Source organism: Dermochelys coriacea, chromosome 1, assembly GCF_009764565.3.
Source record: "Dermochelys coriacea isolate rDerCor1 chromosome 1, rDerCor1.pri.v4, whole genome shotgun sequence".
In the NCBI taxonomy this organism is placed as follows: domain Eukaryota; kingdom Metazoa; phylum Chordata; order Testudines; family Dermochelyidae; genus Dermochelys; species Dermochelys coriacea.
This window is the reverse complement of record NC_050068.2, coordinates 209,212,364-209,229,963: the sequence shown is the minus strand read 5'-3', so window position 1 is coordinate 209,229,963 and position 17,600 is coordinate 209,212,364. Positions and strand designations below refer to the sequence as shown.

The 17,600-nt window shown below is 41.3% G+C and overlaps 1 protein-coding gene across 6 annotated transcripts in view; it reads left to right on the top strand.

The window, feature by feature from the left end:
- Nucleotides 1–17,259, top strand: part of MAN1A2 (mannosidase alpha class 1A member 2) — a 297,759-nt gene extending 280,500 nt beyond the window's left edge. For all 6 annotated transcript variants that reach the window (XM_038396404.2, XM_038396395.2, XM_038396413.2 and 3 more), the window contains 3 exons: nt 4,191–4,363; nt 9,369–9,484; nt 15,519–17,259. In XM_038396404.2, coding sequence (XP_038252332.1) covers nt 4,191–4,363; nt 9,369–9,484; nt 15,519–15,651 — 422 coding nt within the window. In that variant the 3' untranslated portion in view covers nt 15,652–17,259. The remainder of the gene's footprint in view (nt 1–4,190; nt 4,364–9,368; nt 9,485–15,518) is intronic.
- Nucleotides 17,260–17,600: the final 341 nt, after the last annotated feature.

Genomic DNA, 17,600 nt, shown 5'->3' with positions numbered 1-17,600 from the left:
ATTACGTATTTAAATACAGTATCATAATGCATGGGCAAAAGGGGGTAGAAAAAAGTTCTTTGAGCAACCATAAATTTAGCATTTCCTAACTTTCAAATGCTTGACATTGCAACCTAAATAATGTTCATTTAACATTTTTTTTAATTTAATTTCCTGGGTGTTTTAAAGGAAAAAGGTTAAAATAAATTCTCCTATGTGCAAGGTAACAACCTCCCCAATAAGTATTAGGGTTTTAATCCTGAGTCTTCTGGATTGCAGCACAACTGTTACCACTTGAGTTAGCTGACGGCAGGAGGAGGCTGTTATCCCAGAGTGGGGAATGAACCTCTAGGTCCAGGTGCTGCGGTCAGTACGAGAGCGCCTGACGTGGCCCAGCCCTTATCTCTAACTCCCTCCCACCGTGGGAGTTGGGGAAGCTCTTGCACTATGAAGTACTCTCAGAGGGGGCATATTGAGGCCATGTGCTGGGTCTGGGGCAGCAACTCTATTCTTCATCACACCCGTGCTACAGCTGGACTGGCAGCTTCCAGGTATTCTCAGGGCAGCTGCGACTGCTTTCAGGAATGCATATGAGAGAAGAGAAATCACATTCTATTCTTTTGACATTTCTCAGCAAAAGTTGAATGGAATTTTCATAAGAAATTTTCTTTCTGTATCCTGAGGACATTTCCCTTGCCAAATATCAAAGGCTGTTAGAAACAATGGAGGGATGAGAATTTCTCAGAGAAATGATGGCAAGAATTCTTTATAATAGAAAGTGTTAAGGAATGTAAAGGGGTGGATGGGTCACTCCCAACTTCCCCTATAATAATATCATCATATAAATCACAGGACACAATCGTCTGCAATACTGTGTTCATTTCCTGTCACTCCATCTCATCAAAGATATAAGTAAATAAAGGCAATCGATTCGGGCAACAAAAACGATATGGGGCCTGGAGAAGTTTCTATGTGATGAGTGAAAACTTTGGAGGCCAAGCTCTATTGTTACACTACTGTTAATCCAGAGTAACTCAGTTGACTTTAGTGATGTTACTCCAGATTTACACCAGTGTGATTTAGGGCATAATATTGTTCTATTTAGTATAGTGAGACTAATAAGGGACATGATAGAGGTATATAAAAAAAGAATGGTATTGTGAAGAGAGGGTATTTTGACCACTCCTTTTTATCTATTCAGATAACACAAGAGGACAGTCAATGAAACTGGAAAGGCAACAAACTGAAACCTGATAAATCAACTGGCAGAATGCACTGTCACAAGGATTCTATAGAAATTAAGAGCTTAGTAAGATTCCAAAAAGGGGTAGACACATATGGATACTGAGAACACCCAGATTTGTGTTATATAGGGGTTTTATTTAATAAAGGACATAGGCCTTTATACTTAAGAACATACCCCAGCCATTAACTGACAGAGTTTAGAAACTGTCTGTGGGCTGTTTATTCTACAGTTGTCCATGAGGATGTTTCTTGCATCTTCCTCTGAAGCTTCTAATGATGGCAACTGTCAGTGACTTGGATACTGGATTAGTTGGTTTTATCCATAGTGGTAATTCCTGCATTCCCAATAACACAAACTGCATAAGTGATTGATTCATGAATATGACTTCAGACAAGGTAGGGCCAAAGTAAGAGCAGGTACTGGCCCTGTTCCAAGACTGACTATAATCAGATAAACAGACAAAGGAAATGTGGGACAGATGTGATAGTTGTTCTAGGAAATGTAAAATGACACTATATACTGATGGACTGGTTTTGCAACTACAAACTACTGAGGGTCTCTTCCTCAGTTTTTATATTAGAGGTTAGAAAGCAACATTGACAACAAGAAAACATTTGGTTTTCCGACTCTTTCTTTCCTTTTCACTAGATAGATAGTTTCTAGGCTAACTGTAGTTTTATAGTGACAGATGTATAAAAATAAAGGACAAAATTAGGACTAAAGTCTCTAGAGTTAGGTTCCTAAATCCATACTTAAGCACATGAATAAATGCCCTAATTTTAACAGTGTTGAACACCCACAGCTCCCATGGAAATCACCTTCACATGGCTAAAGTCTCTTTAGGAGCCAGTCCTGTTATACTTTAATTCTGCACTCTTGTGTGTTTCCAAAATCATTCTCTGTTTGACCCCACTGCCTAGATTGAGGCCCCTCAATCTCCAGGACATCTAGATAAAACATCTGGATTTGAACAGTGTGTTAGACTATAGTAAAATCCCAATATCAGATGTTTCTTTGCATGGAAGAAGGATGCTGTCCAACAGGATACTCAGTTTAAATTGTCTTTCCTCCTCTGCCCTGCCTTGAGTAGAAGCAGTGGTTCAAACTCCTGGAAGAGTTCATGAGAGAGGCATTAAAAGTCCAGCCAGATTAACACTGAGGCCATCTCATTTATTATAAGAGTGTGCTGCATTCCATGTGCTGCCTTGATTCCAGATACTAGTGCCAGGAGACAGCACTCCCTGCTCTATTCTTCTTCCGGAAAGTGAAAGAACTCCCTTCAGATCCCTGGTCTCAGCTTCAGTGGCCACTGCAGCACCACGCTCCCTATCCTTCCTGCTCAGGTAATTTGGTTTCTATACAAGAGTCATAGATGGAGCAGGTATTATACATCTAGATCTATAAGAGGAAACAGTTCCTTGGAGACATGTCCTCTCCTCCTGTGATGCCTAGAGAAAGAAGTTATGGAAGTAACTATTTGCAGACACTGTGCCCTTGATCTGAGACGGGGCCAACCTGCTCCATGCAGCAAAAGTCTTATCTTGCAAGAATCCTCTCAGAAGCAGAAAATAGAGCAGATGCTATGGTGTTTCTTCTGCAGCAGCAGAACATCAAGGGATAGCCTTTCTGTAGAAGCATTACCTCTTTGTGATGTTTTACCCTTCCCACATTGGGCAACCAGCTGCCAACAGAATAGTCAGAGTTGTGGTGAAAATTCTTGGGGTGTCCAATAAAAGAGGATGACATGACTGGGGTACTTTAGGATTTAATGAACATTATACTATGAATACTATATAGGCATGTCATTTAAAACTGTATGTATGATAATGCTTATGCATGGAGGAAGAAATAAGTTTCAGTTGTATTTTGTCTGCTGCACATGTAAAAATATTGTATTCTTTTGTGGCAAAAACCTATCTACACATCAGATACAGACAGAGTGTAGCCCACAGGTCACATGCACAGCAGGGCATTCTGTCATGTAGCCTGCTGCTCTGCCATTTGGATCAAGGTGCAATGTAATATCCTGAGGTCTGTTGTCTCCAGTAGCTGCATCTTGGTGTGAAAGCTAGCACTTCAGCAGGCAACTCTATTTTGTTTTGTAAAGCACCTCAGCTTCAATGGCCTTAATGCATTGCCAGAGATCCTAGATCAGTGGTGGGGAATGATGGTCTAGGGATGGTCTGACGGCGAACCGCGGTCACTGGGAGTAGTGAGGGGCTCTGCCTATGGACGGTCAACGTCCGCAAAATGTCTCGTGGCCCGCAATCAGTTTACTTTGCTGGGCTGCATGCTACCCGTGGGCTGCAGGTTGCCCACCACAGGCCTAGATGGAAATACAGACTATCTACGATGATGATTCCTAATTCATGTTCTAAGGCCTTTTCCCATCCTGCCACATTAAATCAATAGAATGTTAAAAATGTTCCTGACCATTTTTCTCTTTTTCTTACGTATAGCAAGAACCAATCTGTCTCACTTTAATTTTACCTTATAACTGAATGTGTTAAAATGCTTATTTTCTTAGTGTTTTGTTAGTTTCTAAGGTGACTACTATTCTCCTGTCAAGATAGGTAGATTTAACACAGGGATCGAATACATGAAAAATTTATTCATTAGGTTTCAGAGTAGCAGCCGTGTTAGTCTGTATTCGCAAAAAGAAAAGGAGTACTTGTGGCACCTTAGAGACTAACGAATTTATTAGAGCATAAGCTTTCGTGAGCTACAGCTCGCTGTAGCTCACGAAAGCTTATGCTCTAATAAATTTGTTAGTCTCTAAGGTGCCACAAGTACTCCTTTTCATTATTCATTAGAAATATCAGAAGCCTGGCCAATAGGAAATATTTATGAGACTGTTCAAAGAAAAGCTAGATTTCGTTGCCAATTTATTTGCATGCTTTATATAACTCCCTCCCCCAAAGATTGGAAAGGAATAAAGTATTCCTGTTCTCTTTTCTCTCTGCAGCATTAAAGCTGGGTCCTGAAGCGTTCAAATTTGATGGTGGCCTAGAAGCTGTGGCAGTACGGCAGAATGAAAAATATTACATTCTAAGACCAGAGGTGATCGAGACCTATTGGTATATGTGGAGATTTACACATGATCCCAAGTACAGGCAGTGGGGCTGGGAAGCAGCACAGGTAATTGCTGATTGGCTCAGTCAATATAATTATTCTGCTTTGTTCTTCTGTAGCTCTTTTCACCCCAAACAATTTCCAAACAATAATTTATTAGTCATCACCAGCCCCTGTAAAATAGATTGGTGGTGTTGGTGGTGGCGATTACTATTATTTTTCCTGTATAACAAATGGAGAAATGGATGCATAGATAGGTGATCTGCTCAAGGTTACACAAGTGAGTGGCAGAGTTGGCAATAGAGCCCAGTAGCCATGATACCCAGGCCCTATTCTAATCAGTAGAATCCATGTCCCAGTAAGGGTTTCTCTGAGACAAGCTTTGAAGTTTTAGCCCCCAGTGTTTTCCTGTGCCTCTCTGTGTGAGAGGATACCAAGCTCTTCCTTGAGCTCCTCCCCCAGTTTTCAAGGCAGCTTCTTCACATGCTCTTCAAATATGTCAATGTGGATCCCACTGTAGGTGCACATGCATTTTATGCATGTGACTGGATTATTTGTGTCCTTTGGGGCTGCCCTGGCTCCCATAAAAGGGCATAAAGGGTGGCCACAACTCTCCCTCAGTTCCCTCTTACCACCCATGGCAGTGAGATGGAACCTAGCAGTGTCCTATCTGCTAGCAACTCTATCATGGTCTATCTTAATCTAAACTTCTGAAATTCTTCAGACCAATCTTCATCCCTTTACCTTCAACCTTTTGGACTCAGTAATCCTTGTCCATATTGAAATCCTTCAATCAGACCTCCCTGAACAACTTCCACCCTCTAAACAGACCCCACCCCCCACATACAGGATCATAAGGTGGTAGACTCAAAATCAGTGGGCTTCAATCCCTACCCATCATGCGAACTAATCCTGCTTAAAGATGGGCACAGCAGGTGCCTTTTCTGCCTGGATGAACCACACTTTCCAAGCAGGTGCTTTTCTTCTCCACTAAAACCAGAAAATTGTGAGATGTGAAGCTCAAGCTCCACTTCTTAGAACAATCTGTGAGAATGGCATTGGACCCAGAAAATCTGGGTTCAAGAACCCCCATACCAATCAAACCTGTAAACTCAAAGTCTTGTCTCTCTTACCAACAGAAGTTGGTCCCATAAAAGATATTACCTCCCCCACCTTTTCTATATAATAAAATTGTCAAGATTTTAGAACACAGACCATCGAGATTTCTCTCATTGGTCCTTTTAGCAACTACACATTGCAAACATTTCAAAGTATGACCATTATCCCTATTACGCTATTGCAAAATGGAATCGCGTAATAACTGTGTGGCCTAGTGGAAAGACTAGTGAACTGAGACTATTCCTAGCTCTGTCATTGGCCTGCTGGGTGACCTTGGCAGGTCACTTCATTGCTCTGTGCCTCGGCTTCCCATATGAAAAGTGGGGATAACATTGTGAAGTTCTTTGAGATCTACTGATGAAAAGCACTATATAAAAACTAAGTCTTTAGATTAGTACCTAGCCTTAGTAGCATATCAACTGCAAACCTAGGTGAGAACTACACCTGTCTGAATGACCACTAACTCCTACCAACTAACATTTCTTTTTCGATTTTAAAAAACCTAAGAAATTAAATGGTAGTCTTTGTTAATGCAAAGTTAAGGTTGCCTGGTGATAGCTTGTGCCCTTGCAGAATGGTGAGTTCAGCAAAGGTCAAACTTCTGAAAAACAGAAAACAAGAGTTAACTTTAACTTAAGTTAAATACCCACACAACTTTAAAACTGTCCTTTTTGAGCAACCGCCATAACACTCACGCTCTGCCTTTTCACTGTAATGGACAGGCACTGCCTGCATTTGCCCTGCACTCAAACACTGAGCCTACTCCCCCAACAGATACCACACTTTTTAAAATTTAATGTCATCATATCCTTTTACATCTCACCTCACTGCTGACAGTACCCATGACAAGACCACTGCAGTGCCCTGCTACTGAACATAAGAACAGCCATAGTGGGACAGACCAATGGTTTATCTAGCCCCGTATCCTGTCTTCTGACAGTGGCTGGTGCCAGATGCTTCAGAGGTAGTGAACAGCACAGGGCAATCATCAGGTGATCCATCCCCTGTCGTCCAGGCCCAGCTTCTAACATTCAGAGGTTTAGGGGCACCCAGGAACTTACCTCATTCTTTTTTTTAACCTGGTTCTACTTTTGACCTTCACAACATCCTCTGGCAATAAGTACCGTGGGTTAACTGTGCGTTATGTGAAGCAGTACTTCCTTGTCTTAGTTTTAAACCTTCTGCCTATTAATTTTATTGGGTCACCTCTGGTTCGTGTGTTATGTAAAGGGGTAAATAACACGTCCCTATTCACGTTCTCCCCATGATTCATGATTTTGTAGACCTCTGTCATATCCCCACTTAATTGTCTCTTTTCCAAGCTGAGCAGTCCCAGTCTTTTCAATCTCTCCTCATACGGAAGCCATTCCATCCCCCTAATCATTTTTGTTGCCCTTTTCTATACTTTTTCCAATTCTAGTATATTTTTTTGATATGGGATAACCGGAACTGCACACAGTGTTCAAGATGTGGGCATACCATGGATTTATATAGAGGCAACATGATATTTTCTGTCTTATTATCTATCCCTATCCTAATGGTTCCTAACGTTCTGTTTGCTTTTTTTGACTTTCGCTGCAAACTGAGCAGATGTTTTAAGGGAAACTATTCACAGTAACTCCAAGATCTCTTTCTTGAGTGGTAACAACTAATTTATACCCCCTCGTTTTGTATGTATAATTGGGATTGTTTCCAAATGTGCATTATTTTGCATTTATCAGCATTGAATTTCATCTGCCATTTTGTTGTCCAGTCTGATACAACCTACACAATTGTGTATTGAAGTGATGCCGACTGGAACCTCAAGGTACGCATGTACATCTTTCCTTTAATAACACATGCGGAGACTCAGGCCCAGATCTCTTCATATCACCGTCACAGCTCTGTGATGCTCCTCTAATTAATTCCCAGATCTTATATCACAATAACTGCTCTTTCAAGTTGCCCCAGCCATTCAGTACAGCTACACCTAACAAGGAATGCAGCTGAGTGCATGCAGATAATTCTCAGCGGCTATTGTCCACTTGCAGGAGGCAGAGTTAAGTTTGTGTAGGCATTTACCTTAACTATGTATTACCTCGTTTTCCGAAGTCTGAATTTTGCTGAACTTGACGGTCTGGAAAGTCACAAACTATCACGGGGCAACCTTATCTTTGCATTAATGAATTTTTTTGCCATTTAATGCCAGCTCATCGTGGTCCTGTGTGAATTAAGTAGCTAATGTTTGTAACATACTTTGTAAAAGCGAAGTATTGTTTTTAACCTATAGTATTTATGTTGCTATCAGCATTTTTAATAACTGTTGGAAATTAAAATCTGTCAGAAAGAGCCAGCATGACCAAGTCCAGCCTCCAAAAGTCTTCAGTGGCTGCTGTCATCTTGAATAGAGGTGCTTCCTGAAGAAAGTACAGACACTACCATGCATTGTGGCCAGGCGACTATTTTAAAGACAGGCCAGTGATGCTGAGACCTGGTGTTCCTCTTCCCCTCCCTCTCATCTACCCTCATTTTTAAGAATCAGAATGAATTAAAGTTTCTTTATAATAGTTGTAGACTTTTATATGACATTTATTCCTCTATTTGACTGATACTGCTGGATTTTGTAGTCATAGATATGGACAATTTTAACCTACAGTCCTACAGTTTTAGGGGAAACCATATAACTTCCCCTGCTAGTTTTCCTGATTGCATCTGCAGATAGTCACAAACACACATTTCCAGCGGAGAATCTCTTTTGTTTCCAGCCCTCACAGGTTCAGGCATAGATTGTGAGTAGCTCATTTAGTCTGAATTCATTTTCTTTGTGTATAGAGACATCTGTTTCTACACTGCATTTGTTCCCCCGCTTCGACTCCTCTCAGCTTCTGTTGAGCACAACAAACAGAAATTAGAATTAGCAGAAAACCGGGCTTACAATCACCTGTAGAGAAAAGACTCATACAGATTAATGGGCCAAATCTTAAATAACTGAACTCCAGGTAGCTGTGTTCTGTAGTTTGATAATGACAGGCAACGGAAGCCAAACACTATCTCTGATCTTTGTGCCATCTCCTTCCCTGCATGAGCCTATTCGAAGAGCTCATGTCTGCGGGGAGGCACCACCAAGTCAGCATGGAAGCTTAACTAATCTGTGAATCATTGCAGAGTAATTTCTTTGGGGCTGATTTTAATGGCTGACATTCTCATGTGCCGGAAGTATGAGGATGTGAGTAGAATAATGAGGCTAATACAAGGGATGCTTTGAACAGCTAATGTGTTCTTTCCACTCCTTTCTTCCTTTGAGCTTTTTGCAGCAGTAAGTAGAGAGAGCTAGGTGCTGACCTGTGGACAAGTTTGGATGACATGCAAGGGTTTGAGGATTTGGGATCCACCAACCCCACTCCCACAAAGCCCTGGCTGGGATGATTTAGTTGGGGTTGCTCCTGGTTTGAGGAGGGGGTTGGGCTAGATGACCTCCTGAGGTCTCTTCCAACCCTAATTTTCTGTGATTCTATGATTCCTATTTGTATTTGTGTGCTCAGGGGCTTGGATTGCACCATTTCAAAGGCCAGGAGCACTGCTGGGACAGCTGAGATCAGGGCAGCTGAGATCAAAATTCAGTTTAAGTAGAAAAGGAAGAGATCACATGGGAGTCCAAAGGGAGATGGAGGAGGCTGTACGGGTCAGCAGACAGCCCCCAGTGATGCATGCAATCTCTTGTGCCCCCTCTGAATAACCTTCTATAGGAGCCCATGACAAACTACCTCAAAGTTTCTAAAATTCCTCCAGCTTTCCTATCTACAAAGTCCAGTGATATGACTGTCCTTCCCCCATTATTTCAGCTGTAATTCTCAATACCATTAGCGGAGTATGTTGCTGTGTCACTATTGGTCAATCCTTGCTTTGTTGTATCTTTTCAAATATTAAAGTGTAAGTAAAGTATGCCTCTTCTGTTCTTACCTCCTCGCTACAGGCTATTGACAAGTACTGCCGAGTCAGTGGTGGATTTTCGGGGGTCAAGGATGTCTATTCCTCATCTCCTGCATATGACGATGTACAACAGAGCTTTTTTCTTGCTGAAACTCTGAAGTAAGCAAATTTCTCTTTATGCATATTCCCATAAAATAGCCTGGAGCACTGCCAGGTACTATATGATTACCCAGTGCCTAAAAGCATAGATTGTATTAACACTTCAATTTCCAGATTGTCACAGGGTGTTTTCTTCTTTTTTGTTTTTATTTTGAAGTCCCCTGGTTCCCCATTCCAGTCCAGAGAAACCATAGCAAAAATCCCCCAATAACAGAAGTGTGATCTTATTATTCTTAAGACCTCAGTTTGATTTCTTGTATCTCTAGTCAGAACACAAACTGCCAGGGAAAAGGAGAGGTTATTGCCTCTAAACAAATTCCATTCGTAGGGCAATCATTTAATTTTAGCTGCAGTGAATCAACATGTTTTACATGACCAAGTCCCAGGGCATTGATCTTGCAGAATCTACTCTGCCTGCATGTTGCATTGCCCAAGCTGGGAGGACTGTGAATGGGAAAATATGGCATGGTACAAAAATCCACCACACAGTTATTGGGTATTTTTTTGTATTTTGTCTGCAGAATGTTTGTTTAGTGGGGATGACTTTTAATTGGAAGCCAGATTCAGCATGTTTTCAAATTTTAGAGATCTTTAAATATTTTTGTTTAGTCAAATTTGTTAACTAGAAATGGTTCTACTAGGGCACATCTAGTCCATCATCCAGAGGGTAATGCAGTCTGTTCTCCAGTATTTCAGCCAGACTGGTTTTAAGCGTCCCAAGTAATGGATCTTCTTCCACCTTTTTTCCCCAAGTAAGAACCTAGCAACTACTGTACTAGAACACACCAATGGTACTGAGATACTGCCATGATGGATGCCGTGATAGGAATCTATATAGAGATAACAACGTATTATGGAGGCTTTGATAACACTCTATAGTTAAGATTGAGCTGAGTTTTGCACTTAAAGCATCTTTTATATTTATGAAAAATACAGTGTCATCTTGTTAAGTACAGAATGAATATTCAGAGAATTTAAAATTAAATCTATTAATTGGTTTGATTGGTTTGGTCTTATACAAACAGTATAGAGTCTTCAAACTTCCTATGTAGTTAACTCATTGAAATCTTGCGCATAGGCTCCATTGAAAAATGTTTAGGATTAATGGACATTATTTGCCATTATTCTTCATGACTGAAATTTCTCCTTCAGCAGAGGTTGAAGAATAATGTTCTACTCCATAGAATTCCACAGAGAGCTTTAAAAATGGCTGCCACGCCTGTTGTTCTCAATGAGATCGAGGCCACACACTGCCCTTAAAAAGAATGTCCACTTTCTCAGTAAAAAGAAAAGGAGTACTTGTGCACCTTAGAGACTAACAAATTTATTAGAGCATAAGCTTTCGTGAGCTACAGCTCACTTCATCGGATGCATCGAAAGCTTATGGTCAAATAAATTTGTTAGTCTGCCACAAATACTCCTTTTCTTTTTGAGACTACAGACTAACACAGCTGTTACTCTGAAACCTGTCACTTTCTCAGTGTATCTGCTCCTCTCAACCTCCCAAGAAGGGACCATAATCTTCCGTCGAGTCAGGTTGGCTTCACGCCTGTTGGTAACAATTGGAGGCAGTAGGCATTTTGGAAAAGGACATCTTAAGTGCGTGCAGCCCTTTGGTCTGACTTTTATTAAGAACTAGAGCTGGTAGAATTTTCCTAAATATTGAATTTTTGTCAAAAGTTTTTGTCAACTTCAATTTTCAATGACAAATTAACACAAAATATTTGGTAAAACATTTTGGGTTTTCAAACAGCTTTAGAGCTGGTTGCAATTTTTTGATTACCAAAACGTTTTAATGAAATTTTGACATTTTTTAAACCTTTGAGGTATAAAAAAACTTGAAAATGTCCTGAAAAATTTATTAGTGCTTTTTCAACCATTCCTGTCAAGAAAAATGGGAGATGGAGACATCTTCTTTGTCAGGAAAGGCTGAAAAAAAAATCACAAACTTTCTGTTATGAAAAATAATGGCAAAATGACTATTAATCCTAAATATTTGTTTTTAAAAACTAATTGTTCTTCGAGTGATTTCACATGTCAATTCCACTCTTGAAGTCTGTGCGCTCAGCGCATGGCTGTCAGAAACATTTTCCCTCAGCAGTACTCATTGGGCGGCTCAAGCACCCTTTATGCTGGGTTCTACTGACTGCTCCCTATTTGACTGTCCATGTCACTGACTGATTATTTACATATTGAATCCTTCCTCCATTGCTTTTCTCTGCTGGATTTATCCGCTCCAGAACTGAATCATCATAGGTCTCATTTCTTGTTTCATTTACTCACAATGTAACTGCTTGTTGTACGTAACTGATTACTTATCATGACCAGTCACTTCTCTCCTATGGTTCTAACCTACCCTCTTCTATACATTTTCTTTTTCCTCTTTTGCCCTCTTCCTTCCATCTCCTCCCCTTGCTCTTCTCCCCACTCCACAGCTCTCCCCAACCTTTCACTATGAATTGGACAGTACCGCCATTCTCCCTGTCATTCAGCCTTGGTATCACCTTTTGACTCAACCCTTTCCTTTGGTCCATATGTCCAAACTGTGTCTAAATATTGCCACTTCCTCCTGCACAACATCTTTAAAAGTCAACCTCTCTTCTGTGCCCACGCTGCCCAAACTCTTGTCCAAGGTCAGATCATCTCACATCTCAACTACTGCAATCTCCTTCTCCCTTACCCTTAATGTCTGTAGCTTCACTCCCCTCAAATCCCCTCAAATGCTGCTGCTAAAATAATCTTCCGGGCTCATCACTCTGATTGTCACCCCTTCCTCTGGCTGACCCTCTTCCACTACAATCAGACTCCGAACTTCTTGTTGCATTCTCACAAAGCCCTTCCCAACCTAGGTCTGCCCTGCCTAGCCAACCTTTTATCTTACAGTAAGACTCTTGCCTTTCTCATTGATGCTACCCTTGATAGCCCAGTTCCCCATGTCTCTGACAAACAATTCCGTGTTTTCTCCCATGTTGCACCTAACATGTGGAAAAGTTCCCAGTCAAAATCCATGAAGCCACCATCTGACCCGCCTCCAAGTCCCTCCTCAGAAATCATCTCTTCCATAATGGACACAGTAAAATACAATCTGATTAATAGATTCCAAGCCCAGAAGGAACCATTGTGATCATCTAGTTTGACCTCCTGTATAACACAGGCCATAGAACTTCCCTGAATTAATTCCAGATTGAACTTGAGCAGATCTGTAAGAAAAACGTTCAGTCTTGATTTAAAGATTTCCAATGGCGAATTCTTAGTAAGTTGTTCCAGTGGTTAATTACCCTCACTGGTAAAAATGTGCTTCTTATTTCTAGCCTAAGTTTGTCTAGCTTCAACTTCCAGCCATTGGATCTTGTTATATCTTTGTCAGCTAGATTGAAAAGCCATATATTGTCAAATTTCTGATCACCATGTAGATACTTATAATCTATCATCACGACACCCCCTTAACTTTCTCTTTTGGCCACAGCATCTCACTGGGAGCTCATTATCTACCATGACCCCCCAGGACTTTTTCAGTGTCACTGCTTCCCTGGATAAAGTTCCCCCATGATAATGGGCAGGTGGCATTATGATTGCTGCTCCTGATTGCCTAAGAATTCGGATGGCTATCCTTCAACAAAAAAACTTCAAAAACAGACTCCAACGAGAGACTGCTGAATTGGAATTAATTTGCAAACTGGATACAATTAACTTAGGCTTGAATAGAGACTGGGAATGGATGAGTCATTACACAAAGTAAAACTATTTCCCCATGTTATTTCTCCCCCTCACCCCACCCCCCACTGTTCCTCAGATGTTCTTGTTAACTGCTGGAAATGGCCTACCTTGCTTGTCACCATGAAAGGTTTTCCTCCCCCACCCCGCTGCTGGTGATGGCTCATCTTAAGTGATCACTCTCCTTACAGTGTGTATGATAAAACCCATTGTTGCATGTTTTCTGTGTGTGTATATATAAGTCTCCCCTCTGTATTTTCCACTGAATGCATCTGATGAAGTGAGCTGTAGCTCATGAAAGCTTGTGCTCAAATAAATTTGTTAGTCTCTAAGGTGCCACAAGTACTCCTTTTCTTTTTGCGAATACAGACTAACACGGCTGCTACTCTGAAACCTGACACATTCTATTATGACAGGTTTCAGAGTAGCAGCCGTGTTAGTCTGTATTCGCAAAAAGAAAAGGAGTACTTGTGGCACCTTAGAGACTAATGAAAGCTTATGCTCAAATAAATAAATAAACGTGTTAGTCTCTAAGGTGCCACAAGTACTCCTTTTCTTTTTACACATTCTATTATTTGTGTTATCCTGTCTCCCTCATCTCACCCTGACCTACTTGTCTCATCCACTGTTGTGTGTTGTCTGTTGGGCTATAAACTCTTAGGGGTGGGACATTGTAATTTTCTATAGGGTTGTACAGCTGCTAGAAAATGGGGGGCTCACCTGGTTGCTACTACAATATAAATGTTAAATAATAACTCCACATTTAGCAAACTTTTTTTGTAAGTGAATAAGATAAAATGACTAACCATTTATTAATAAAGAAAAAGAGAATGTTACTGCCTCAAAGTTTTTCTAGTTCCCCAAAGACTTGAGGATGTTTCCATTTGGAGCTGACCTGAGGTTGAACCGCACTCTGCCCAGACCTGTCTCTACACAGCTCCCAAAGGCTCAGCTCTAGTCCTCTGCTCTGGCTTCATAGGCAAATGGGTCATATGAAATCAGTTTCCTAGGAGCCACTACTCCCCCAGTTGGATCTAATTGAAGCTGCTGCCTCTCCTCAGGAGACTTGCGCCTTAGGGTATGTGTGTACAGCAAATGAAGGTGTGATTTGCAGTGTAGGTAGGCAAGCTGAGGAGGTACGGCGGTCCCCTGTAGGCTTATATTGGGAAGGCTAGCCATTCAGAGCCTGTGCAGCTATATCTTTACTGCTATTGTTACCCTTGTTAGCTAGATTAAAGGTAGTGCAGATATGCCTACCTATGTAAAATGTCACCTTCATTTGCGGTATAGAAATGCCCTTAGAATCAAGAAAACGAGTGTATATGAATCAGTAAAATAAAATTAACGATGAGGAAGAAAACACACACATCAGGCTGATTCTCTCTCTGCTCTGGAGATGATCTGGGGAAACAGGACAATATGGCAATTTAGAGAGAGGGGCAGCAAAACTGAGTTAGCAAAAGGAGAGAATGGCCAGAATCTTTCCTTGCTGTGTGGCACCCGTAGATCTATCCTCCCCAAAGTAATATGCACATCCTCCTGGGCTGAGCACTTTGCCTCATCAGCTCCTAAGTGACCTCTGGTAGGGTATGCAGATTTTCCCCTCAATAGCTCCAGCTTTCAATATATTACATATTAATTTTAGTTACTTCTCAGACATGTCACTTGCTTCTAAAACCTGAAAGTATAACTTGTGAGAGCTTTGTTTCATTCGGTTTCATTCTACTGTACCTAAAGGTGAGGCTTAAACTCCCAAACAGTGTGATAGGGTCTCCTCAATGGCTGCGGTTTGTAATTAGTCTGTGAATATAGAAATTGGGCAGTGATGAGTTTTCGTAGCTGCCAAGTTTTGTGCCACTTCATGTGACAGTTCGTACAAATTTTGTAATGGCATATATTGCATATGTGCATATAGTTTGCATATACTGATAAATGTAAGCTTACAGTGAACACAGCCTGCCCTGAGCACTGATGGCAGTAAGATATGAAGATGCACAAAACATTTTATCTCTGGCTGGGTAGATGTTCAAGGATGTCTGGGGACATAGCTGGGGTGGAAGACTTTGACTGGGTAGATGGATAGGCTCCAGGGGGATAGAGTTCATGAGCTGCTGATATATGGAGCTCTTGAGGCATAGAGATTCCTGGGGGCAGGTGGGTGCTGAGGGATAGGTAGGTGTTTGAGTAGCTGGTGCAGGGAGGAGTCTGGGGCAGCTGGCTGTTGAGGGTGCAGGCACAGGCCAGCCTGGGGCCAGTATCAGTCTCTACACCTTGTGCTTTTGCCATCCTTAAACCCCTGTTTTTCTCTTTTGATGTCCAGGTATTTGTATCTGCTTTTCTCCAATGATGACCTCCTGCCTTTAGACAACTGGGTTTTTAATACAGAAGCTCATCCCTTGCCTGTTTTACATTTAGCCAACACCACACTTTCAGGAAATCCTGCTTATCGATAAAAATAGCTCCAGGAAGAGGAGGAGAGACTGCACTCAGCTCTGTTTTGTTTACATGGACCACTTGAGAGTTTAGGCTGGAGAGGAGACAGACATTTGGTAATCTGAGTCAAGACGCAGGATGAGAAACAACCTCTGCCCCCAAAGCTCTTCAACCTGTAGATAAGTAAACACTGAAATAATTCCTTTTTATACATGACCAAAACACACTACTGGGGCATTTGCAGGGCAGAGACCTTGTGTGCTTTGAACCCAAACAACAGAGTGGAGCCTGTTATTAGATATAGAGTCCAGCAGCCAAAGGAACAATAGACTTCCTGGCCAGGGCTGGAGTTTGCTGCTGCTGGCCTTTGCAAGAAACTGTACACTTGTCTCCTATTCAGATGGGGTGTATTCCAGAGACTAAGACATTTTTTTTTCTTTCTTTTTTGATGATGGCATGAGCAAAGCAACAACAAAAAAGCAATGTAACTGCACCAGCAGCACCAGGATTTGAAATTTTTTCTGTACCTGTCTGAATTTTCTAATCTGCATCAGTTTGCTGAGACTGGCAGCCATTCCCAGTGCCTCTCAGACCTTTGCCTCCTGTTCATTTACCCCCTTCATAACAAAGTCCAAAGACCTGTGAAGCACAATCACACCCAGAGAACAGTTACCAAGCATTTGTTTTTGTAATGTATTGGCAGCACTGTGCTGTTAGTTCACCACACAAGATATGGACACAAAACACGGAAGACACTGCTAAGTGTCCTTTTTCTCTTGATCACCAATCCTATCATATGGAAAGGCCACAGTCCCTTATTTCACTCCTTTTCTGCCACTTCCACAAAGATAACAACAGAATTTGCCCATCCCAGTTTATGTGGCAGACTGCATCACATTCACTGGGACACAGTTCCCTTAAGGTGAGATACAGTAGTTTGTATCATTGCATTACATTTGTCCATGCAACCTGTGGTTTTCCTTCACTCTCACTTTTGTTATTTGGACAATGTTTACAAATCCTGCTTTGTAAATCTGAAGCCTTGCCTGGTTTTTTTGAAGTATGGCAAGAGACCAAAACTGCCTCAGGTTTGGTTTATTAAGTTTTATCTGGGCCATAAACTGCTCCAATGCAAAGCCAACATGAGATTCTCTCTGGAAACATGGTAAAATCTATTACACACCAATGGAAGACAAGACATAACTCTAGTTAGTAAGGCTGTGTTACCTGCATACATTTGGTCTAGTTATTACATAGTCCTGCCCTGAGTGCAGGGGTCTGGACTAGATGACCTCTCAAGGTCCCTTCCAGTGCTACACTTCTATGATTTCCTCTGGACGTTGCTGGCTGAAGCAACCCCACTGTTCTGAGTATACGCCCAACAGCATGAATTAAGGGGGTAGTGCACTTCAGGCTTCACTTACAGCATAGGTGTCCTGACTCTTGTCTACCATTACTGAGACTCTCTTCTCATCTGTAGAATAGAATCCTGTGCATTCAGAAATAACTCCTGTTAACATCAGCAGTGTTTGTTTAAAGTGGGTTTCACTTGCCGCTTTAATTTCTAAACATTTCCTTTCTTTCAATTTTTCTGCTTAAGTGGGCAGCTCTGTACCATGCATCCTTTCTCACTGACAGCTTACTAGAGAAGTGTCTTAAAACAATATTGTATGCATAGACTGCAATCAGATTGTTGGTTATGTATTTTAAGCCTTTCCTTTCCAGTCAGTTGTCAATAAAACAACCTTATAGAAGATGGCATATTCAATTAAAAGCATATACAAGATTCATGCTGTTGGCCTTTGGGTCTGCCTACCATGCCTCAGAGGGTAGAACAGGGTATTACATGTAAGTCATTTATTTCCACATACCTCAGCATCAAATTTCCAACATGTTTGAGATCTTGGAGGCGTCTCCATTTTGTTTTCTGAAAATACAATAAAAGGGCAAAGTACCCCATTGTGGGCTA